At 49.3% G+C, this 24,380-nt stretch overlaps 3 protein-coding genes across 3 annotated transcripts in view; 2 read left to right on the top strand and 1 right to left on the bottom strand.

Moving 5' to 3' along the window:
• Window positions 1-600: 600 nt before the first annotated feature.
• METTL23 (methyltransferase 23, arginine) lies at window positions 601-2,278 on the bottom strand (the record flags this gene model as incomplete). Its single annotated transcript, XM_082008009.1, is given in 5 exon segments — window positions 601-932; window positions 1,263-1,347; window positions 1,693-1,930; window positions 2,016-2,188; window positions 2,191-2,278. Coding segments are annotated over 5 exon segments (753 nt in total). The 3' UTR covers window positions 601-763.
• A 693-nt stretch (window positions 2,279-2,971) lies between these two features.
• On the top strand, window positions 2,972-11,759 carry JMJD6 (jumonji domain containing 6, arginine demethylase and lysine hydroxylase; the record flags this gene model as incomplete). Its single annotated transcript, XM_082008119.1, has 7 exons — window positions 2,972-3,139; window positions 3,788-4,176; window positions 7,109-7,395; window positions 8,721-8,856; window positions 8,979-9,117; window positions 9,785-9,912; window positions 11,590-11,759. The coding sequence occupies 7 exons, from the start codon at window positions 2,972-2,974 to the stop codon at window positions 11,624-11,626; spliced, it is 1,284 nt and encodes a 427-aa protein (XP_081864245.1). The 3' UTR covers window positions 11,627-11,759.
• A 10,736-nt stretch (window positions 11,760-22,495) lies between these two features.
• MXRA7 (matrix remodeling associated 7) overlaps window positions 22,496-24,380 on the top strand; it is a gene marked incomplete at its 3' end in the record, with an annotated part of 28,438 nt that continues 26,553 nt past the window's right edge. The window contains exon 1 of the mRNA XM_082008239.1: window positions 22,496-22,990. Within this exon, the coding sequence (XP_081864365.1) occupies window positions 22,604-22,990 (387 nt within the window). The 5' untranslated portion in view covers window positions 22,496-22,603. The remainder of the gene's footprint in view (window positions 22,991-24,380) is intronic.

Genomic DNA, 24,380 nt, shown 5'->3' on the forward strand with positions numbered 1-24,380 from the left:
TATGGAAGATACACACTGAGCAGTACTAATTGCATTTGCTGTGTGCTTGCCCTGACTCAACAGGCTGCTGCTTGATGGTAGCTCATCTTACAGGGATGATCTTTTTCTTTATTTGGATACCAAATGGATTGTAACTTCAATCATCACGTGTCAAGGGTTATTGTAATGCCTTGTTAACTTCATGCATGTATGTTAAATGGGAATGGAAACATCTGAATACTTGCAATCTGGCTTGATTGAGGATTAAAAGTACTTTTCTACAACCTTGAGGAGTTTGTATGTTCCAGGACTGCATTGCTAGCAGCAGTCTGTACAGATTCATTTAAGAACAAAGGGGCTGGCTTTTGTATATGAATCTTTGGGGAAAGAGCTTCAGTCCTGGGAAACAGATCTCACGGGGATATTTTTTTATCTTGAAAGAGTGCAGTTAACTTTTCTTCATAGCTGAAGTTGTGAATTTAAGTTGGATCTTGTGGATTGTCAGGTTATTAAGCTATGTTGTGTAGTGGCTTACATAATGGAATTGAGTCTTTGAACTATTACATGGTCTTTGGGGAGGAGCACAAATTTCTCAAAAGCCATAGCTAAACAATTGACAGCTTTATTTTTTACAATGCATGTTCTAAGCATTACTGCTGAAATGATCTACTTCCCAAAAACATATCCATGAGGTTTGCTGTTAAACAGGACTGTTTTCTGCAGATCCATGCTACTGTGAACAGTTAAATGTCCTCTTGTATTGGAACCAACAAGCAGAATAAACTTAAGTACCATCTGATTGTGCTAGTGAGATGATCATCATTTCAATTGTATGTCTTCCTGGAAGAGAAGAACTGGCCAAGTGCTCTTTGTCTGCACTGAATGAATGTAAGGGAATGTGGATATTCTTCAGTTTCCATTTGCAGAGCAAAGCTTCAATAGACCAGTCAGCACTGAGGGGAGGAAATACTAGTGTGTGAAAACATAACCCCATGTTTATAACTTCTGCAGTAATTCTAGGAGACTGTCAGCAAACTTAACAGTTCACAAAACTGAGTTTGTAATGGGTTTCTAGTCAACAGTAAATTTGCAGTTCTTGCATTATTTTCTGGTTTGTCTGCTTTTGTCTGATACCCCTAGAATTTACTTGGCTAATACCAGCCTCATTCACAGTCTGTGAGGAGCTGCTTTGGAATCAATGCAGTGGTGCCTCTGAGAAGTTAACACTCTAACAGCCAAGAAGGAGCTAAGATTTGAGTCTTAAAATATGCAAAAGTGTTTACCTTCGGACTTGATAAGTAGTCCAGAATTGAGCATGTGGATTCTTTTCCAGCAAGAAGTAAATTGTAGTTAAAATATCTTCAAAGTCTGTGTAGTTTGGGGAGATTAAGCAGTCTTTGTTAGTCTCTGGATTCCAGGTATGGTTAAATATGCCTGGTTATATGAAATGGCAATTAAAAATCAATACAAGACTAACTACATTTGTATGAGAGACCGGAGAAGCATAGCCTCAACTAAGCAGTGAGTTAATCTACGCTGGTGGTATTTCTATGATAGCTTAATGCTAGAATTGCCCCAAGAATAACAAGTTTAATAGCATGGTATCATCATAAAGTCTGTCACCTGATCTTTTGACAGCGTTCCCAGTACTCCTCGGACATGAAGTCCTTGCAGTTTGTCACAAATCAAAGAGACCCGGGAGTATTAACATACCTTTTGGGTCAAAAAAGACATCCGATCCTAAAATAATGTCTACAGGAGCGAGTGAGAGCAGCTCTGGTGATAGCCGCCCCCAAGTCAGCCCGATGACAGGTACGTGGGGCAGGCCGTTCATCAGGCAGCTCCTGCGGCAGCGCTGCAGGCACTGGGGCAGCTCCTCGCTGTCGGACAGGATGACTTCAGCACCGCACTTGGCAGCCACCACTCCGGGGAGACTCACGCCTGCACCGATCTGAAACCACAAAGCGCTGCAACAGGGACGCTGCCCCTGCAGCTGCGGAACGGGGCGGGGGTCGAGCGGGGCCTGTCAGCGGTACCTCCAGCACCCTCTTGCCGGGCAGGCTCCTCCTGTGGACCCAGAGGTACTGGGCCAGGACCACGGCGCAGGGCCACACGTACATGCCGTACTGCGAGTCCAGCACCTGAAACACACCCGCGACGGTCGCACCGCCGTCCCCGTCATACCGCCGTCCCGACCCCCCCGCCCCGTGGGAGGTACCTCGGGGATGCGCAGCGCCAGCGCCGCCGGCCCCTCCGTGAAGCGGTACCGCCGCACACCGCCCCGCCGCGGCTCTCCCATGGCCGCGCTGCCGCCCAATCGCGGGCGGATACGTGTCGCGCACTAGGCCTTGCGGACCAATCGGCGCCTTCTCTGGGGGTGGTGTCACGCGAAGCGCCGCCGCTGGGGCTGATGGCGGCGGGCCGGTGGCTCAGTACGCGGCCTGTCCCGGGCGTCGCGGTTAAAGCGGGTCTAAAGCCCCCGGCGGGGCTGGGCGGGCTCCCCTGCGCCCGCGGGCCGGTGTCCTGAGGAGCACCGCGCAGTCCCGCACGAACCGGGTGACGCGCGGCCGGCTCGCCGCTGTCAGGGGAGCAGTGGGCACGAAGCGCGGCCCGCCGGGGGAAGGGGTGAGGCGGCGGTGGGTTCTCGGCGTGACCGCTCCGGCGAGCGGGCGCGGGGCAGCGCGGCCAAGGGCGACCGACGCCCGCGCTGCCTTCCTGTGGCCCGCAACACCCTCCTTCCCAACATGGCGGCCCGACGGCGCCACTTCCTCGCCTCGGCCAATCAGCGCCGGAGGGCGGGCGAAGCGTGGCGGAAGACGGCGGCGCAGCGAGCCAATGGGGGAGCGGCGGGGGCGGGGCTGCGGCGACAGCGGCGGCAAGGGGGTGAAATTTCTCGAAGGTGCGGTGGCCGGGGCCAGGGCGAGCCGGGTCGGGTCGGGCCGGGCCGGGCGCGGAGCGGGGCCTGGGGCACGCCGTGGGTTAGTGGCGGCAGATGGTGACGGCCCCCCGGGCTGCCGCTAACACCACCGCCATGAATCATAAAAGCAAGAAGCGGATCCGTGAGGCGAAGCGCAGCGCCCGGCCCGAGCTGAAGGACTCGTTGGACTGGACCCGCCACAACTACTGCGAGACCTTCCCCCTCAGCCCCGCCGCCTGCAAGGTGTGCCCCGACCTCCGCCTCGCTTGAGGGGAACGGGCAGAGGGGAATAGGGGCATGAAGGGGACGACTGAGCGATTCCTGAGGGGCTGGGGAGGCCTGAGGGGAAGGAGGGGCTGGGGGAAGTTTGAGGCCTTGAGGACCCTCAGAGCTGGCGGGGCTCCCTGGGGGTTCCGGGACGGGGAGGGTCAAGCAGCATCCGCGGCTTTTTTCTCCCTCCACGTGGCCCGGGCTGCGGGAGGTCAGGGCCCCGTCGGGGTGGGATGGGCACCCTCGGTGCCTGAGCGCCCACGTATTTCCCAGGTGCCTTCCCCGGGGTCCGCGGGGACGGCGAGGGGGCGTGAAATGCAGCGAGAGATGGGTCAGCCGAAAGGGCAGGGGTGGCCTCTCTGCCTGGGGAGCTCCCTGGGTGGGGAGGAGTGCCAAACGGCTTCAGGCTGCTGGTGTTACTGATGTGTGCAAGGAGCGGGGCATGAGAAATAGGACTGCGGCCTCGGGGAGCTTAAAATAACGCACAGGCAGCTCGATACCCTCGTGTTGTGTGGAGCAAAGTATGAGTGTGAAGCTCCTCCAACACTAATTTAGAAAGCACGGTTCTAGGATGTTAGTCTGTCCTAATATCTGTTCTGTATTCCTCCCTTGGTTTCACAGGATAATGTGGAGAGGGCAGATGCACTCCATTTAACAGTGGAGGAATTTGTTGAGCGTTATGAAAAACCTTATAAGCCTGTAGTCTTGCTGAATGCTCAGGTGGGCTGGTCTGCCCAAGAAAAGTGGACTCTGGAACGGCTGAAACGCAAATATAGGAACCAGAAGTTCAAATGTGGGGAGGACAATGACGGTTATTCTGTGAAGATGAAGATGAAATACTACATAGAATATATGGAAACGACACGCGATGACAGCCCGCTCTACATCTTTGACAGCAGTTATGGAGAGCATCCCAAGCGCAGGAAACTCCTGGAGGACTACAAAGTACCCAAATTCTTCACTGATGATCTCTTTCAGTATGCAGGGGAGAAACGAAGGCCTCCTTACAGGTATAGTACAGTGACAGCAAGATAAAACTAGGTATTTTCCGTCTCACTAGCTATTCATAAATAGGTATGATTGTCTTATATAAAACAAAGTGATAGCTTCATGTCCACTCTTGAAATGAATGTACATCCATAAGCCAGAGGGAAGGAAGGACAGATTTGTGTATCACAGTTTCTGGTTCTGCCACCAGTGTTGCTACAGGATTATGTTTGGGGTTTTTTCTTTTTGTTAAGTCAGTTTACCTCACTTCTTAGATTTTTAAAAAATTACATAGTTACTGAAAGTTATGAAGATTAATTTCTTGCTGTGTGTGCCTTCTGGTTTTCAAATTTCAAAGTGCCTCAGGACTAGCTCCTGGGTTTTGCGCCACTGGCTTATGTACAGTGTGGAATTTTGTTTAATTATGAGTCAGTCCTTTTAAGGTAAAGATCTTAAGCTAGATTAGCATGAAGTGTGGAGAATAGTTCTTAGCTCCCCTTCAGATGATTTTGAGAGAGAACAATAGTCTTTTCAACTCTTTTTTTTTACGTCTGATTGGAAAAGGACTGAAATGACACTTCATTCCTGAATTCACATGCAATAACCTTGTATTTGGGCTGTTAGATACAAAAGCAATTCCCATCTACGTTGATATAACGCTTCATAAGAGTACCAGGATAAGCTGAACCTTCCCAAGTAATTAAAGTCTTTACAGCAACGTTGTAATTGTCAGAGAATGCCTTGCCCTTCAAGTGACATGAGGCTGTGATGTGGGTTTTTTAATTGTTTGAGTTTTTTAAATAAAGTAGAACAAGTAATGAATAATGGTACTCTTCTCTGCAGTCTCACGTGTCTGTAGTCCAGTTGTGCCTTTGCAGGAGTGAAGCATGAAACTAATTCTATTTAAGATCAATGAAGTAGGTGTTTTTACAGTGTTGTAACAGACTTTCTTTATAATTCACTTTTAAGAAGAACATACAGTGCTGTGATCAAATGCAGAAGCATGCCAGGTGTAGTTTCTGGTAGAAACTGAATACACTTACAGAACTGGGAAACATTTATCCAGGTTATAGGTAAACTAGATAATCTGGTTGTGACTCACTTGCATTGCTATCTCTCACACCCTCCCCACCTACAGGTGCCTGCTGAGTTCCTTGCTTGTGGTCTTGGTATTAACAATTCTTGTATTTTGTTCTGGAAAATGTGCGTTTGAGGCTGTTACCATTTTTTGAGAGATGAGTGGTGCAAAGGAGCACACTGATGCCTCCTAGATTAGGGGTTTCATACAGAAACCAATGAAGAGTATCCAGTAGTTTAAGAGTATCACTGAAGATCCAACAGGAAATGGTGCTTTCTAATCATATGATCAGGATATGAACTGTACAGATTGACCTCTGGATTGAGAGGTGTGTGACAGTATATAGATGTTAAAGTAAGAACTCGTGCTCTTTAGAGCATTTTTATTGGAGTTGTTCCCATTTATTTTAAAGGCAGTAATTTTTGGAAGCCATTTCCTCAAGCAGCTATTTTAGGGTGGTTGGGGGGTTCTTTTAAATTAAAGTTGCAGGTTGTGAAGTTTTTAACGGTAAATTTGATGTCTTGTGGGAAACTGGATTATGTTCATTGTAAATTAAACGCCTGGAGGAAGATACTGGTAAGTGATCATGTTGCTAAATAAGGGTTTTTAAATCTCCTGTGTGTGAGGATTCAGGTTATAGTCAGAAAAATGGTATTCAGCAGTGTGTCTGTGTACCAGACAGATCTTTGTGTTTAATTTCTTCTGATTTCTTAGTAAAAGCTTTGACTGTTCTGCTTGTGGTTTAATTAGCTTTCCAAGGCTAATATGAGTCTAAAGAGTGAATTGACAATAGAAGTGACAAACAGCTGCTTATTTATGTTTTGATGGCTCCTTTGTGCAGTAGGAAGAGTGCAGCTTGATAATCAAACTTACAGTCCTACAATTTGTGCTTGTGAATGATACTTGGAAACTAGCTTGATTTACACCTGCATTGGAAAGGGGAGATGGAGAGCTTGCTGACTTCCGATATTTTCTGAACCTTTGAACTCCTCTTGCTGGGTATCATCTGCGTGTCAGCCACGCGATGGAAGGATCTTGTTGGTGCTTTAGTTTCTACCCTCTCTGCTGCCCATTAAACAATTATTGCCATTTTTTCCCTCTTGATGCCTGATATTAAGTCACCTCACTTAACACTGCTTTATCTAGTACGGTATGTCTTACTGTTCTGTTTCAGGGGAAATGAGCAATTGAAGGTGCTGCTGCTGTTAAACATGTATGGTAGATAAAGTTCTCCATTGGGAGAAATAAGCCTTGCAAATGGGGAATGAGAATATACACACCAAATCCTGAATGGTCACTGGGGAATAAACTCCATCTAGTTAAATGTTAGAATGAAAAGCCTGTCGTAAATGAACAGAAGGCATAGAGGGAGGCCAGGGTTGCATAACTTTGCTCTGTTCCTTACTTTTATTGCCTTTTGTTTCTTCCTCATTGTTTTGCAGTTCTGTATCCGTTTGAGTAGCGAATTTTAGAAAAACATAGGATTAGGAGAATTCCCCTGCATAGTAAGAATCCTAATGCAGGCTGTTGTGACTTAATCACATTCATAAACCTTGAAATCACTATATATTTTATTGAAGAACTGTTAAAAAAAAAATACAACTCTGAAAGACAAAAAGCTATCTTTACTTTGTTGTCCCAAAGTCATTCCTGTCCCAGTTAATGTTGTTTTTTTAGGATAAACCCATGTTGTATCCTTTTGCTGTAGCGTGAGCCTAACAATCTCAAGAAGGTAAATGAAGGAACTGTAACTACCTTGATTTCTAACTGTATGTGAAATTAACAGCTGTAATTTTTTGTCTAATATGAAGAGAAGAGAAGGTGGCTACTTGCTTACTCTATGACTAATGGATTTTTCCTCCCCCCACTCCATGCAGATGGTTTGTGATGGGCCCACCTCGTTCTGGAACAGGAATTCACATTGATCCCTTGGGAACTAGTGCATGGAATGCCTTGGTCCAGGGACATAAACGTTGGTGCCTGTTCCCTACCAGCACTCCCAGAGAGCTGATCAAAGTGACGCGAGAAGAGGGAGGGAACCAGCAGGATGAGGCTATCACTTGGTTCAATGTCATCTACCCTAGGACGCAGCTCCCCACCTGGCCCCCTGAATTCAAACCCCTGGAAATCTTACAGAAACCAGGCGAGACAGTCTTTGTGCCAGGTATGTACGAATCTCTCCAGTAAGGAAATCTTGGAAAGAAAAGCATATTTTTAACATTTGCTTGTAGTAGAGTTGAAGAGAATATTTCAGCTTTTCTTATATGGCCCATCTTTTACAAGAGAAACTATCTTGAGCTGTTTCAAAAGGGATATATATTGTGAGGTGCATTTTGAGACTATTCAGTTATCTTCTGAATGTCCTGAAACATATATGGCCTGTAGCATAGGATTGCCAGTGGTACAGATGACAAAACAAACAAGACCTGAGTTGTGTTATCACAGGAATGCGATGCTGAACTGAATTGCGGTAATACAAAACTATCAAACAATAAAATAATAGAGGTGTTTGAGTACTAGTAACTCTTAAACAAAAATGTTTGAGTTTTTATACACTGTAGAAAATTCATGACTGAATTTTGTAGCCTGGGTAGCCTGACTGTATATGAATTTTTCTTAGCTGTGGGAAAAGAACTGCTTAAAGGCACTGACACTTTCTACCCACGTCTCTGTGGTTATGCTTCATCTTGCATTTGAAATCAAAAGCTAAAGAAAGTTCTGTTAAAGATGCCATTCTCTTTGAGTGGCTGCACACTGTGTGCCCATTGTAACTGGGAGGTGAGGTGAGTAGTGGATAAAGCAGGTGAGTTCAGGGCCAAATTCTAACCTCTAAGTCTTGCGTCATTTTTGTGCAGCATGGCCCATAGCTTCTATCCACATTGCTTGTCTCTAACATACAGCTGACTTCATGTTTGGAGAGTGCCTTGTGATTGTCTTGGCACTTGCTGGTGACTCCTCAGTGTACCTTCTGTTAAGATTTTGTAGCTGTTGGGTTCCTTAGTCTTTTTATGAGGCTGTAAGTGGGTTGCGAGAACACCACTGTCTATTTCTATCCTGTGTGGGGAAACAATTTTGCATCTATTTTTAAATAAAGGGTTAGTCTGTAGTCATAAGAACCTTACTAAATCGGCATGGAAGGTGCTCTCCAGCTTAACAGAGAGGGTCTCTGTGCAGTCTGGGTTACAATGGCTCTTGCTATTAAATAAGCCATCAGTAGTCAGTGTATTGCTGTCAAGTCAGATCTTCAGTACTATTCGTGAGCTGGATAATGTGGTCAGAGAGTTGAGCAGCCTTCTGCACTGAGAATCTGCATAGCATTGGAACAAATGCTGAAATAGGACTGAGGAAAGATGACGTGGTGTCAAACTCACCTGGGTTTGGGAGATAAAGTTCAATTTCCACCTGTGCTGTGGAAAAAGTGTTCACGGCTCTTCTTGAACTTGCTTTCTGCTATGCAGCCAGAAATGGTCATTGGTCTTGTGTTTATAGGTGGCTGGTGGCATGTAGTTCTCAATCTTGACACAACTATTGCCATCACACAAAACTTTGCCAGTTGTACCAACTTCCCTGTGGTGTGGCACAAGACAGTGAGAGGGAGACCCAAATTGTCACGGAAATGGTACAGGTAAGAGATTTAGTAGCTTTCTTTTCAGATTCTCTATTTAAAACAAAACCCCAAAACACCCTATTTGTTTACACACAGTGTTACTGTTCAAAGGCTAACCCTGAAATTTCAACTGTATTTAGGATCCTAAAGCAGGAACATCCTGACTTGGCAGCTTTGGCTGATTCAGTTGACCTGCAGGAATCTACTGGTATTGCTTCCGATAGTTCTAGCGATTCTTCCAGTTCCTCAAGTTCCAGCTCCTCAGACTCCGATTCAGAGGTAATGCTTTTTACTACAGTAGGTGATCCATACCCTGCAATTATATTGTTTTTTCCATACTTGATCATGTGTCCTCATTCTAATATTCATGTCTTATAGAAGAAATTAATAGAAAGCAACTAAACAAACTAAACAAATCTACATGGTAGAGGAGGAGCCTATGGTATTAGCAGGTTCTGTTTGCTGAAGCCTCTCTTTGTGTTGCTAAATGAATTTGGTTTGTTTGATCTATGTTTATATTGTATATAAATCTGTCACTTGTTTAGCTAAGCCATGCTTGTGTAAAATGGCTGAAAAATGGATGTTTTAAAAATAGAGAGGGGGAGCAAGATCCAAAACTGAGACTGTCAGTTATGACGGGGGACTTTTGTAGGTACCCAAGTGCTTCAGAAAGCACTGAGTCTGCTCTCAGAAAATTGTGTCCTTCTGGGAGCCAAAACGAACACATCATTTATCTTGCCCCAAGCCAGCTTAGTCAGTGGTGAAATCTAAGAACATACCTGTTCTTGCTTTTTAAACAGTTAATTTAAAATTTACTTTATGTGTCTAGCACGTTCTTTGAATCTTGATTACTCATGGTTGCTGAGGTAGCTCTTATGATGAATTCCACAGCACAAACAGTTTACTAGGTTTCTCTGAATTCTGGTTTCATCTCTTCATACTTCAGTGTGACTCTGGCTCTGAGACAGAGGGGATGATGCACCGGAGGAAAAAGAGGAGAACGTGCAGCATGATGGGTAACGGTGATACAACTTCCCAGGACGACTGCGTGAGCAAAGAGCGCAGTTCCTCCAGGTGACCCGATGGCAACTGTTGGTTTTTAAGCAAGCAAAAGACAATGCAAGGCAGAGCTGGCAGAGTTAAGATAGGGTGATTCATCAGGACAGAGGGATGGGAGAGCAAGGGATCCCTTACAGAATGTAAAGCAGTTTGCCAGTGGTGATATCTTCCCTCCAGGAATTATTTTAATTGCTCCAAAGGGAAAACTTAAGATTCTTGATTATTTTTTTTTTTTAATGAGGTTTTTTACTTTGTTTAATAAACAGTTTTATTACTTTTCATAGTTGTCTCTTTTAATAGAGAAAGTTTTTTATTTTTTTTTTTTTAATGGGAGAAGTGGGATATTTTTAACCTTGCTCTTCAGAGAGCACAAATGAATAGTAAGCAGTTAAAGATGAAGAATGATCAGGCAAGACTGAGGTTTCAATGCCGCCTTGTCCAAATGGAAAACCTTCAAGTAGTAGTACGGTTTCTGTTATTGTTGCTTGGATTACGTCAATTTGGCCCCCTGTTTTATCTGTTAAAGGTAAAATTCATACCAAATCCCAAATGTCTGTGTTCACCTATTTTTAAAAAAAAAGTTTCTAGTCGATCTGGAGCGGGGGAACATTAGCATTGCACAACGAAGAATAGATATTGCTTAGCGTAAAATTGCTGAGGGAGGAAGTTCTCTGGACTTTCCAGGTTAAAAACAGTGAAACACTGGGAATCTGGGAGTATACTGCAGGGAGGACCTTAGAAATTCTTTGCTAAATGAAGCATTTTTCTCATCTGGCAGAGGCTGGCCAAAATTCTTAAGCAAATTCCTTGCAGTTTGGTTAACTGATGCTGCTGTATTAGCTTCCGGCCAGTGCTAGGGTGCTGTGTAGTTACTGAGCTGTTGGATACTCCAGGTTTGGCAGGGATGCCAGTGCTGTGGTGACTTACCTTCTTTAGCAGGCCACGCAGTGTGCAATAGTAATTACCTGAGGAAGTCCAGATTCCCAGTATTATGCCTGACTTCCCAGTGCAGGGTACTGCCTAAAGACCTGTTTACCCCTGTATGTGTTGCCATTTATCTTGCTGTGATATATTGCTCTCATTTTCAGGAGTTGCTCATAACTGAATAAAATTGAATTATAAGTACAGAGCATCATTAAGCAGCTGGGAGATAACTGTACTGACTGCTTATTTTGCCTGGGAGGTTTTAACAATTTGTTTGTTATGACGTTGTCAAATCCCATTTCAGCAGCCAGTGCGACTTCACGCAGGCAATGAGCAGCAGGAGATAACAAACCTTAATGCAGACCCTGGTTTTCAAAAAAAAAAAAATAGAAATAAGCTGTAAAAATGCAGAGCACATGGGCAGATCTGTTCTTCTGAAAATCCTGTGCATTTTTAAGTTGTGTGCACTTCAAATTTTGAAATTAATACTTTTAGAAATTAGCACATTGCCTAGAACACTTGCTTTCCAGATTTCACTGTTCTTCCTCCTGTATGTTGATTATTTCACTTAGTAAGGATGAGTGAGCTTTCTGCTCCAGCTTTGTGGTGGATTTGTTGATAGAAACAGTTCCAAACATAAAATCTTACCTAGCTTGTACAATTCTGTATTAAGAATAAGCATACAATTAACCTGCATGCTGCTATCTTTGGCCTTATATGAAGGGAAATGCTATGGTTGTTGACAGGCAGTTGTCCTTTTTTTGACAGGATTAGGGAATCTTGTGGAGGCCGCAGCTACCCCTGAGCGATAACAACACCCACCTAGAGGCAGCTGCCGATCGAAGCTCCATTAGCAGCCAGCCAGCTCTGTTCTACACCCTTCTGCTTCTATTTCTCACAGTTCTTAAAGTTTTTGTCACTCTTCCTCGATCCACACATCCGTCTTCATTATGTGCTGTCGAAGGTTGCCTCCTTAATAACTTCTAGGGGAATGCCCCAACTCTACATTATTGTGCAATGCTTTGTCCCCTCTGCGCCCCAAGTGAGTGCACTAATAACCCACCTTTGGGTAAGGACATGCCAAGTATTTAATGGTTCACGTAACTGGCAAGGAAGACGACGGTCAGTTTTTAAAGAACTCTTTTTAAAACCAGCAGGTAAATGGAAAAACCTGCCTTGCTTTGACACTGTCATATGTTTACATGTTGTCCTGTACACTTGAGGAAAGGAACACCAGCCCTTCTGGCCTATCTGAACGTTCGGCGGATCTTGCACCAGAATTTCAGGAAGGGAAGGTGGTATGAATGCTCCAAACACTGAAGCAACTTCAGCGGAGGTGACCACCAACCTGAAGCATCTTTCATGGTCTTAATCTACAACGCGTACATCCTAGGCGCAACACCTTAACCAGCAACAGTCCATTTACTTTTGCTCTGCGTCTGTTATGATGACTGGTAACAAAGATGCACTAGCACCTTGTGATAGGAAGCTCGATGGAGCAGGAGAATTCTGGAGTTTCTTGCACAGCAAAAATGTGGGGGAAAAGTCAACATTTGCCAGTAATTACAATCCTTTAGGTGCAGGCGTAATGTTTAGCACTAGGCAACATCTGGCAAAGTCTGACTCTTATATGATAACAACAGTTGCTGGGACTTAAATACCAAGCAGTTATAGGACCATGGGCTCGCTCAGGCCAGTGCAGTTCACATACCTAAATGGCTTTTCTTTGAGGTTATGGGTTCAGATGTTTCCAGAAGTTGCAGTGCCAATTTTAAAGGACTGAGAGGGGGCATATTGTTGTTTTATGCTTTTTTTTTTTTTAAATGCAATGTGTTGCTTAAGTCTGTGTAGATGCATTTGTATTATGCCAGGTAAAGCTCTCATCCCCAAGGGATCTGTTGGAGCTGCTGGGTTTTTTTTTTAGCAGGGGCTTGTGCTGGTAGTGTCAGCAAAAAGAACTGTCTGGCTGAAGGTGTGCTGCAAGGAAACGATCCTTCTCTAGCTGAAGCTAACTGGGTTGAGGTGCTTCCTTGGCTGCTCTCCTGAGACCTAGGAGGTGGGTACTAGATCTCATGTCAGCCATTCGTCTTTGGGAGAGGAAACTTGAAAGCAGAAGTAGTGTGCGTGTAGTAAACATGCAATAATGCCCAGGCACTAGTGGCAGAATTAAAAAGCAGATTGGCAGCCTTAACTGTGACTTTCTTATACATGTTGGGTTTGACGGAACCCAGAACACTGCTTGTCTGGGTTTTTGGATGTTTTTTTATAACCTTGTCTCTTCCTATTTAAACACTCTTTCCCTTCTTGGAGACCAGGCCATATCCTGTTGTACAAGGGAATCCTAAATACGTTTGTCAGGATCTCTGTTTCTGAATCTTCTGTGCCAGTCACTTTGTCTAGGAGCAGTGTGGTGGTGGAAAAATGGAGAGAGGGAAGGTTTTTTTGGTACCCTCTTGAGCTGTCCAGACTCCTGAATTTCCTGTGATAGCCAGGCATAAGTGAGCACACTTGCTCTGTAGACTGCTGCAGATTCTTCCACAAAATTACTTTAATGCAAAAAAAAAAAAAAAACCACACTTCTCCAACTCCTCATATTTCTGGCCAACGTTGCCTTTTTTCCTGCCTGGTTGAACAGCCTGGGAGCCTGCACAATCTGTATGTCTTCTCAGACAGAGCAGACCGCAGCTGCTGCCTTTTGGAAGAATGTGGGGGCCTGGAGAGGTGAAGGCTTAGAAGTCTCAGCTCTGTCATGATGAGGGGAGCCCTTAGAGAACTGTCCACTGCTCTCTTTGGTGGCTTGACAGTTAGTATGTCAGTAAGATGGCTTATGGTGTAGCTTGCAATTGTGTTTGGCATGCATGGTTCTGTCTTAAAATCTTACACGTGCGTGCAAGCCTGATCGCTGTGCTGGGAAAGCCACACCTCTACCACCAGAAGCACAATGGGAAGATCCAGAGTGCAGAGTATTCTTCCGTGCCTATGAACTCTTCCATGGTGTGAAATAAAACAATTTCAGATTGAAGCCTGTGTTCGTTTGACACCTCCCGCAGAAAAGCAGTGTGTTTGAAATGGGCTGCAGGCATCATCATACCAGCAACGCTACACTGACTTCTCCAGAAGGCACTTCCGATAGGAAAAGTTGTATCTGTGTGGGCTCCCTGGGAATCGGGACTCCTGGGATCTCTGCTTCTTCTGCTTACAGGCTCTTGCCTCAGCTGAATTGGTGAGCTTCTGTCTTTGTTTTAGTAGATGAGGAAAATACCTACCTCACAGGGGTGTTGTGAGGCTGAAATGTAATTACTATGTAAGATGCTTTAAAGTTGTCCTCCCACAAAAACTGTTCCAGACATCCTAAGCAACCTGAGACTTCCTAACCTGGTGTTAGCTTTTTGTAGCAGAAAACATTGGGGATGTTGTTCAGCAGTCTTGGCCACGTGGTGTTCTGTGGTGGCCCTTGCAGAATTGCTGTGTGGTACATATACTGTAGCAGAACAAGGCTTTTTGTTTTCACCAGTTTAACTGTTGGCATCTTATCTTATGGCCTGCTCTAAACAGGAGGTCCTGCTAGATCGGGATTTTTTTTAAATAGGACTAGATTAAATTATCTCCCATCAGGGAGTCAGCTTCACTGGCCTTAAAGGAAAGGGGGGAGCTGGTGCTTCCCAGGCCCTCATTCCAGGCCGGGTGAATGAGGAATAAAGTTAAAAACTGTGCTCCCCTTGTGCCTAGCTCCATGCTTGTGGGAGGCAGACTGGGGAGAGTGGGTTTTGTGCTCTCGCTTCTCCAGGCTTGTGCTTCTTGGGGCATCTGTGTCTCTTGTTCCAACCCCACTGCTTTTGTGTACTGTAGCAGGCTGCTGTGGTCCAGCACCCAGACCCAGTGGGCCCCTTGTTTCCTTGAGCCCCAAAGCAGCAGCGCTGCTCTGCCTCAGCCCTCACCAGCGCTTTGTGGGCTACCTTGCTCCCCAGGGACAGGCTTTAGAGAGCTGCGTGCTGGGCTTGGACTGTGGGCTTCCTGATTGTACTGTGTGTACCAGTGTCGTCGCCCTGCCTGGTCTGGTGAAAGGTAAAGGGATTTGTGAGCTCTGGCCGTGCTTTTGAGTTTGGTAACCCATACAGGCTTGTCTGCTCTGATAGTCCAGGAGTAAAGGAATAAATACCCCGTCAGAGCTGTAGATGTGAACAACAGGCATGCCAATCTCAGCACCTGTTCTCTGCGCAAGTGCTGTGGGAGCAGGTGACTCCAAGGAAGCAGTGGCGTACCTTCCTCTCCTTTCCAGCTCGGATATGCTGGCTGCTCCAGTTTGTCTTCTCAGTTACATTAAGCCTCTCCAAATGCTTAGAAGAAAGACAGCAACCTCTTTCATAATTAACCTAGACCCTTTTCTTCTCTGAATTCCCAGCCATCATGGGGCAGGAAGCAAGACTGTTGACTGAATCAAATCTGAAATGCCTGTGTGGGCTAATTGTAATGGGAGGTTTTTGGCATCCCCCTTGCAAAGGGAGAAGGAAAGAGCTTACTGATTCATTTGACAGTCACACTGTCAGCTCCAAGCCCTGCCACTGCCATTAGCTGCTTTTATCACCCCATCCAGCAGAGCTGGGATACTCTTAATTGTCTTGTTTGGATGATTGTGGTTTTTGCCTTTTATTTTAAATAAAACCAATTATTTTGCATTATTCTGTTGGCTAGTCACTTTTTTTTTTCATATCATGATCTGAAAAAAAACTACAGGCGTACACCTCTCTTTCCCAAAGTACTGCCGTATGCTAACTGGTGTTCAGGTCATAGCTATGGGGGTGCTTTGGGGGACTTTCTCCAGCTCTTTCTCTCCTGTGATTAGTACATCTGTATGGCTGGATGTGTTTTGGAAGCTGCTGGGGCTGTAGTGGCTTTTGGAGAAGGTTTGTCAGTAGCTTTGTTACCAGACTGCGATGTGTGCTCTTGTCGCATCCCCATCCTCCCCAGGCTGTATTACAAGCAGCCTTGTGTTGCGTCTCTCTTGCCACCTAATACTGGCAAGAGGGGGTTTTATCTTCCAGGTGTCGCGTACTGCTTTCAGCTTAGCTTCTGGGTAAGATGTGCAGTACAGAGAGTCGCTGTGGAAGGGCTGACCTTCCTTCTCCCCCATACCCGGGGGCTCACGAAGAGAGCTGCTTCCGAGGCACTCCTGTGTATCTGAAGGTGCCTCTGAGGGGTTTAGCTGTGTAGTGGAACAAGGATTGGGAAGATGGAAACGTGCATATTTTGTTATTGAGCTTTGTTCAAACCAGTAACTGTAGGTAAATAAGCTGAAGCAGAGTGTGGGACAGCAGCCTGGAGGCTTTTGAAATATTTATATGAATGTATTGTAGAATGAAACACCTTGAAGCGTAAATGGTTTTGTGGAGGCAGCAAATTTGCCGATTTCTGCACAAACCTGTGTCCTTCCTTTCCCAAACTCTGATGTAAACACTTTTCTTGATTACTGTCACCTATAAAACTGATTTTTTTCCTCCTTCCAGTTGCTCTTCAGAAGATCTCTCCCCGTGCCCTGTTCACATCCTCTGCTACATGCTGTCTAGCTCAGTGCAGCCAGGCACAATTAGCAAATGAGCCCCTGCTCTCCGTGTGGGCGCTCCAGGTGCGTTGGCACTTGGCATTTAACAAGACCCAATTCCAGAAAATGGTATGAATTGTGGTGGCTGAAAGCACTGTAGAGCTGTTGTAGAAATGCTTTTATAACATGTCTCCTGCTTTTCATTCCCAAGTGGCAATTTTGTGTGCTCCCAGCTTTAAGGTAATCCCATGGTTCTTCCTGATTTGCAGGTACTCCTGGTACCTTCTCCAGTGCCAGTGTGGCTTGCAATCTAGACCTGATTTATTTTATTCCTTTTTGTGACAATTTCAACCTAATACCTTATTTCAACAAGGAGGACGGCATACTAATTTTTTTTAATTGCTCCCGGGGAGCCAACAAGATGAAGTTACCTGAGTGGGAATGCAGAGGTTGGACAGTATGTGCTGCACCCTTGCTGATGTTGTTGCTCCTTTCCTCCAGTTTGATGTAAAAGCAAATAACTACTGGTATTTCTTTTGTGGCAGTTAGAAAGCCAGTAACAAAGAGAACAGGGCTGCATTCCTACTTGAGTGTTAGCCACAGCACTAAAAAGCTACGTGTTTTAAGACTGGTTTGGGAATAAACTAGTACGCTTGCAGAATCTCATCTTGTTTTCAAGGCATGTAAAGACTCCTCTGTGGGACTGCACCTCCTCTGTTTCTGGAGGAGTGTAAATTGAGGCAGGCAAAGCTGCTGGAAATGTGTTCAAAAGGAAATAATCACTCTCTGTCCCTTCTGGTTTGAGAGCTGGCGGCTCCCACCTGTATGTGATGCCTGTAACTGTTGTGTGTCCTTTTTGTTCAACAGAAGGACCTGAAACTGGGGGTCTGCCACCGCAGCAAGCAGACTGCCAGAGGAGGAGGATCAGGGCAGCTGGAGCAGCAGCAGCTGGTCCAGCTGTGTCCCAGCTGTGCTGGCAGGGAAGGCATACCAGATCTTGGGGAGAATTTCAGAATTGCTTTTCTGGTACAGTGCTGCCTTGTTTAGACCCAAGGCTGTGTCCTTCCTGAGCTGTTCTGCTCCAGTCTGGCGTGGACCGGCTGCCAGTATCTGTGAGCTTTTGGTTCACTGGTAGGACTATCAGCTTGTTCCCTTCAAGGGTGAGGCCAGTTGTACAGCTGGTTCAAAACTTTGAAGACCATCGGCAACAACTCGGAGCTGTCCCTAGCTCAGGGATTAGACTGGAAAATGAGTTTTAACATGATGGAGGAAGAGCCATACTGGGTGACACCAGAGGCTGCTGAGCTAGCAGAGGAGTTAGTAATGGGAGCCTAGGGAGCCGGTATCGAAACAAGCACTCACAAGAGAGCTCTTTAGTAGGATAATTCCTTTCAGTAGGAGCAAGGTGTGGCCATCCTCACCCTTTTGCTGGCTCAGGCCTCTTGGTGAGCTGAAGTCATCTTGTGTTTAGTCTTCTGCTGCTCGTCAACCAGCTCTCTGAGCATCACTGCAGCATGAAAGCTAGCACACAGCTGGGTGTGAAAAAGCAGATGAACAGCCAGACACATTAGATTGGTGATGTCCAAGCCTGTGTCAGCTGAAGAACAGGGTAAGTACAGTGACATTTCCCGAGATAGCTTCTCGTTTCTGGCATCAAAGCAGAGAGGACATTGCTGTTCTTGGCAAGGAAAAAGTGGTAACGGTGACTGGGAGCATGGCTGAGGCTTGCAGAAATAATCTGAGTTTGGACTATAGAACCAGTCTGTGCTCAGGCTTTATTTGAGGGGAAATGGGTTCTTGGAGGACCTGGGAACATGGAATCATCTCTCTGGAACAGGCACTGTCTGAAGTGGCTACGGTCTGTGCAAGCCAGCAGCTGCTGCTTTCCCTGCTGGAAACCAGCATGCGTCTGCTCCCCTCGCTTCACAGGGTCTTGTAGAGCCGTGCTGGGGTTACAGCTGTGGTGGAGAGAAGGGTATTGAAACAGCTTGCTTCAGCTGACTTCTTGCTTTGGGCAGGAGGGGTGCATCTGTGTGAGCGGAGTACACAGAGTACAGCTACTGCCTGCACAGTTCACCGGCTGGGGGAAAGAGTAAGAACATGCAACCTGGTAAATCCAGTCTTTTTTGTCCCTACAGAAGGTTCTGCCAGCTGCTCAGCACGTTACACCCAGGAGCCTGGGAGCAGTGCTGGGCTGTGACCATAGAGGCCTGGGCCGCAGGGAGCCGACTGAGCTAAATCCCCTGGTGCAGGCAGATTTGCAGCACAGCATTTTCTGTGGTGGGGGATGCTCCCCGGAGCAGTTGCCACCGCAGCTCCCCTGAATCCCCCTTTGTTGGTAAAGCTCTTCAGCTGTTGCCCAACCCGTCACTCCCCCCCCCCGCTGTTGCGGTCTGGAGCTGACAGCCCTCTAAAAGCAGCTTTTGTGCGGGGCTGGGGCGCTCTGGGTGAGCTCTTTCCCAGCCAGCCCCTGGCTGCAGCCGGTGCAGGGGTGCGCTCCCCTCGGGAGAGGGCAGCGTGCTCATTCGGCACGGCTGGCACCCCGAGCTGGGACGGGGATGCTGCACCCAAGGAGGGTTTTGCCCTCCCCGAGCCCCTGCTTGCCAGCAGTCTCTGCTCCGCAGCTTGTCTCTCCCAGAGCTGGCGGGCAGGAGGGGGGCAGAGATCCCTGGCTGGGAGCTGACCTGGTGTGTCAATCTGTCCCCTCCTGGCCCGGAGCGTGCGGCTGCATGGCGGGAGCTGGAGGCGTTAATCTTGCTGTTGGCACGCAGTCCCCTCTCTTTAGTTTCGAAGAGAGTCTGTGACAGTCATCCTTTGGGAATCCAGTCGGGGTGGCTGCCACACCAGCTCCAGGGAAGCACAGAGAGTTACCATCAGCCTCGATGGGCCACCTGCTCAGCTGGGCATCGGGGCTTCGCACCTACCTTGGCAGTTCAGGGAGACAGCAGCATATTTCTGTGAGCGAGTTGACAGGCGAGCCATACAGGTACCCTCTGTCCCTCCCAGCGGGAGCCTTGCTGCATCAGGGCAAGTTTACTCCATCCAGTTGCCTCTGGAGAGCTGTGGAGGGGACAAGGAGGTATCACGCAGGACCTGCTGGGCCTGGTTTCTGCTTGGGGGATCATCCCCATCAGGTCCTATTCTGCAGGAGAGTCTAGCCCTCACCCCAGGTCTGGACGTGGGAAGCTGAGCCCTGTTGCTGGTTCTGCCACCTCGTTACTGTAATGGAGTTAGCTTGCTTAGAGCAGCTGTTCTTGCAGATGTGTCCTTGATGCTCCTGGCTGTTGCTCTCAAGACTGGAAATGTTGTTTTTCAGAGATGTCTGAGCCCTGCACCTCTCACGACTCCTACAAGTGCGGTAGGTTCCAGCGACCCGATAGTGATTCACTGCAGGGCCAAAGCCAGAAGCCGTTAATGGTCACTGTCGTGGTTTAGCCCCAGCCGGCAACTAAGCACCATGCAGCCGCTTGCTCGCTTCCCCCCGCAGTGGGATGGGGGAAGAGAACTCGGAATAAAACTCATGGATTGAGATAAAAACAGTTTAATAGGACAGCAAGAGAGAAGGAAACAACAATGATAACAATAATACCAACAAAGGAATGTACAAGAACAAGTGATGCCCAATACAGCAATTGCTCACCACCCGGTGATCGACAGCCCGTCCCCGAGCAGCGATTCCCATCCCCCGGCTAACTCCAGTTTATGTACTGGGCATGACGTTGTATGGTATGGAACATCTCTTTGGCCAGCCTGGGTCAGCTGTCCCGGCTGTGTCCCCTCCCAGCTCCCCATGCACCCCCAGCCTGCTCACTGGCAGGCCAGCACGAGAAGCTGGACTGTCCTTGACTACTTAGCAACAACTCAAAACATCAGCACCTTATCAACAGTTTCTCATCCCAAATCCAAAACATATCGTCACGCTAGGTTCTGTGAAGAAAACCAGCTCTATCCTGGCTGAAACCAAGACAGTTGCTCCGGCTGTAGCTCCTCTTTGGTTTACCCAGCTGTGGGCCCGATCTCGGAGGAAGCTGTGAGGGCCAGCGCCTCTTCTTTTAAGGCAGTGCTTAAAATCCTGCTTGGGATGGTACTTGCTGAAGTGCTCAGTCTCTGCAATGGCTTAATGCAAGCCATGTGCCACTGCGCTCCCGCACAGCCAAGAGCCATGGAACCCATACGGTGTGAGGGGAAGAAGAGCAGGAGAGGGCCTGGATGTTGGCAGTAATCGAGGGCACTGCAAGAGCTGCAAACGCATGCGAACCCCAGTCACCCTACTAGCAGGCCACGGTGGCCAGTATCTGGCAGTCTTGCCCAAAATTCCTCCTTGTCCCCAAATCTGACAGTCTGCATGAGCACAGTCCCGTGAGTTTCCCCACCCTGGTTCTGTCGCTAGCTGTGAGTAATTTCCAGGGCTCAGGGGAAGCCTCCGAAAGCAAGCGATACACTGGATTCAGGATGATGCCTTCGTGGCTACTGCAGGTGGTCAGCTCAGCTCTGAGGTCACTTAAAAACCAGAAGAAATACAAACCAACCTCATTAACTGCTGATTCCCAAACTGCCTCACCAAACACACAGCAATGCATCACATTACCGAGGCTGTGCCAGGCTCTAATCAAAGATCACTCTGTCCTGTGGGACAGGCTCTGCCGTAAACCCCTGCTCCTTCTGCCCCTGGAAGGGTCTTCCAGAAGCTGCTTGAGAGAGAATTTCAGTCTCGCTGCACTCCAGACCTCCTTATACACCTTTGTATCTACCTGGAGGAGCAGTCCTGGCCATCACTGCCTCGTGCTTTCCCAGTACTTCCATCCAGTGAGTCAAACTTTTGGAAGCCGGCAGTTTCACCAAGCTAAAGAGTGGATTCGGACAGGAAAGGAGAAGAAGGAACCAAAAACCAAACCTCAAAAAAGATGCTGAACGAAACAGTGCCATGACACTACCATCTCTGGGTTTTCTGGCTGAGCTCTGGAGCCGCTCTGATGATCAGGGCCCAGGAAATGCAAAGCTCTGCAGGAGAAGGGAATGTGAGGGCCATGGCTGGTGGTTACCATCATGCTAACGATTGCCTGCCTGATAGGATTACCAATAAAGACAAATAGCAGTGAGGATCGTGGCTTCACTTCTTTCCTCCCACCCTGGGCATTTAATCCCATCTTTGTTCGTGTTTTATTTTTAGCCAGTCAATAAAAATATCTGCTCTCAGAGCTATCTCCAAAGGTTTTTCCCTGGAGGAATCCTTGGGGCTGGATTCCCATGTCTGCTTACCTCATACACAGCTGGGAGAAAGCTCCGTGCTGGTTTCACCCTGGCAGGAATAGCTTAGGCCTTCTAATTTCAGTCTGCTTTGTAAAAGGTTGGCTAAGCCTCCCAGCAGTCTCAAGAGGCAAAAAATCCTTGGTGGCAGCATCAGGAAGGACCTGGTCTCCTTACCACCTTCTGCCATGGAGGTGATGGCTTCTGGGCATGTCCCAGTGTTTGAGCCTCCTGGTTTTCAGACACCCCAGCAGCAAGGTGCCTGGGGAGAGGCCCTCACAGCCCAGCAACTCTCAGCACTTGCTTACCTGGTGGCTGCAACAGCAGTTTATGGCACAAATGTGTCATTGATATCACCTGTGGCTCCTGGGGAAGGTGGAGCAATGCTCTGGAGCTTGGCCTAGACGCACTGTCAGATGCTCCTCGCCGAGGAGAGTCAGGACACCCTTCCTTTGCCCTGCCAGTTCCTCTGCTCCCAGCCAAGGGCTCATTAAGCATTGCATGGAGGGCAGTGACACCCCAACCTATGCGGGGCACCCCAGGCTGTGGGTGTCCGCCTGCGGTGAGTGGCCCAGGAGCCAGAGACCTGTCCCAGCCGGGCGGTGGGCAACGCTGCGAGCGAGCGTGCAGAGCGCTGGGGGGACCCGGTTTGGCTACAGGACAGCGTCTAATGAAAGACCCTCCTGTCCCGAACGCTCGCATCAGGCAGAGCGGGGCCGCTTGCCAGCACAGCCTTCCTCGCCCGGTCCCCCTTGTCCAGATCCCACCCGTGGAGGGTGCTGGTGGGTGCGGGCGTGCGCCCCCGCGGGCGGGGGGATCGCTGCGGTGCCGAGGCTGGGGCGGGGAGGGGGGCCGGGGCTGTGGGCAGGGCCCGGGCAGATGACGCCGGTAAAGCCGGCCGAGAGGCGGCCCAGCCCCGCCGCAGGCCGAGCGGGCTGCCCGCGCACCCTCCGCGGCCGCGCAGTCGGGTCGGGCGGGCTGCGGCAGCAGGGCAGGATGGACGTGGCCGTGGATTTGTACCTGGCCGTCCCGCTCCTCTTCACCGTCCTGGCCCTCGTCCTCGCCTCCGTCTTCGTGAGGCTGCGGGGAGGCGAGGGGGAGCGGGCGGCGGAGCGGCCCCGGGAGCCGGCGGCGGCAGCGGAGCCGGCCCAGGAGGGCGGCCCCGGGGCCGAGGGAACGGGACCGGCACCGGCCGCGGCCGAGGGGCCGGAGGACGAGGGAGGCCGGGTGCCGGTGGAGGAGGTCGGGGCGGGCGAGGAGGGGAAGGAGGCGGCTGCCGAGCGGCGGGAGGCGGCGGAGCCGGGCCCCGCGGCCGAGAGCATCCCCCGGCCGCCACCCGCCGAGCCGCGGGAGCCCGGGCACCGGGAGGGTGCGGAGAGCAAGGTAAGGCCGGCTCCCTGCGGAACCTCTCCCGTCCCTGCAGGGGTCCCCGCAGCCGGTGTCTCCCCCTCCCACGCAGTGTCCCGTCCCCGCGGGTGGCGGGGCGGGAGCGCAGCGCCCCGGCTTTCCCCCTAAAAGAAGGGAGATCTCGGCAAAAGCCGGGCTTTGCCCTCGGGTGGGGACAAGCGCGTTGTCCCCGAGTGCGGCAGCAGCGGTGGGGCTGGGGGGGTGGGTGTTTCGGGCTCCTTTTCCCCACGCGCCCCCTCCCCGCCCCCCCCCCCCCGCCAAGGAATACCCTTAAAAATAATCGAGATGATAGCGAAGATTTAAGGGAAGAGAAGCGTAGGTCGGTGTGAGCCTCTCCTGTCTGCACAGCCAGCCTCTGGGAGGCTTTTCCCTCTCCCAAGAGCTAATCCAGGTGCTGGGCGTGTGGGGGTGTGTTTGTTCTTCCCCTCTGCATCCTCCTCCTGTGGGCTGCAGCAGGCTGTCCCCTGGCCAGCACAGCGCTCCCTTGCGCTGTCCCCGGCCGCCTGCCCTCGCCTGCCCCGGGGGCAGGGACTGGCTCCCCCTCCCTCCCAACCCCAGCAGGACGCTGGCCCCAAGGTCTGATCCCTGCCTGAACTGGGAGGGCTGGGGGGGAGCAATGCTTATAAGCGCCCGGTAAATCCTCCTCCAGCACCGGATCTTGTTTAAAAATAAAAGGGTGACCCAGCGTCCATGGAAAGAGCTTGCTCTGCTCTTGCCCGGCTCGGACGGGACTCAGTGACAACCTGAGGTGCCCGAACGCCCGGGTGCTTGCTTTCTCCCAGGGCGGCCCCTTCCTTGTCCCAGTGGGGAGAAGTGAGTAATGGGGTGGCTCAGCAATCCAGGAGTGATGCGTCGTCTGTGTGTGCAGGCAGCATGTTTCAGCTGGGGAGCGCAGGCCTGGGGCCCAGGCGCCTTCTGGCTATTATTAGCAGCTTTTGTAATCCTCAGCGACTGTATCCAGGCTGCCAGGCAGCCTTGGAAAGCATCGCCACTGACTCACTGGATGGCCTTGGGTGAGTCCCAGGGGGTTGCGAACCCCCATCTGTAACCATGATGCTCTGACCCGCTCTCGGGGCTGGGACAGGGGTCTGCCTCCCTGTGCTCCTCCTCACCTCCCCTTGTTGTTCCTGAGCCTCAGAGCTCTTTCTCTCCCCTTTGCGGCACCCCTTGGCTGTGGGTACGGCTCTCAAGCAGCCCCCTCTCTCATCCCAGTGTCCTGGAAGCCACATCTGTCCCTCTGCCATGTGATTTATTGGTGCCTTTGAGTACTAGGATCTCTGTCAAGCTGGAGAGCCCCTGGGCTGCCGTTAGCTGGCTTGGTCCTGCCTGGGCTAGCTTAGCACCAAAGCTGGCCACTCAGCTGGAG

The sequence above is a fragment of the Phaethon aethereus genome, assembly GCF_964289735.1.
Source record: "Phaethon aethereus genome assembly, chromosome: 18".
Classification (NCBI taxonomy): domain Eukaryota; kingdom Metazoa; phylum Chordata; class Aves; order Phaethontiformes; family Phaethontidae; genus Phaethon; species Phaethon aethereus.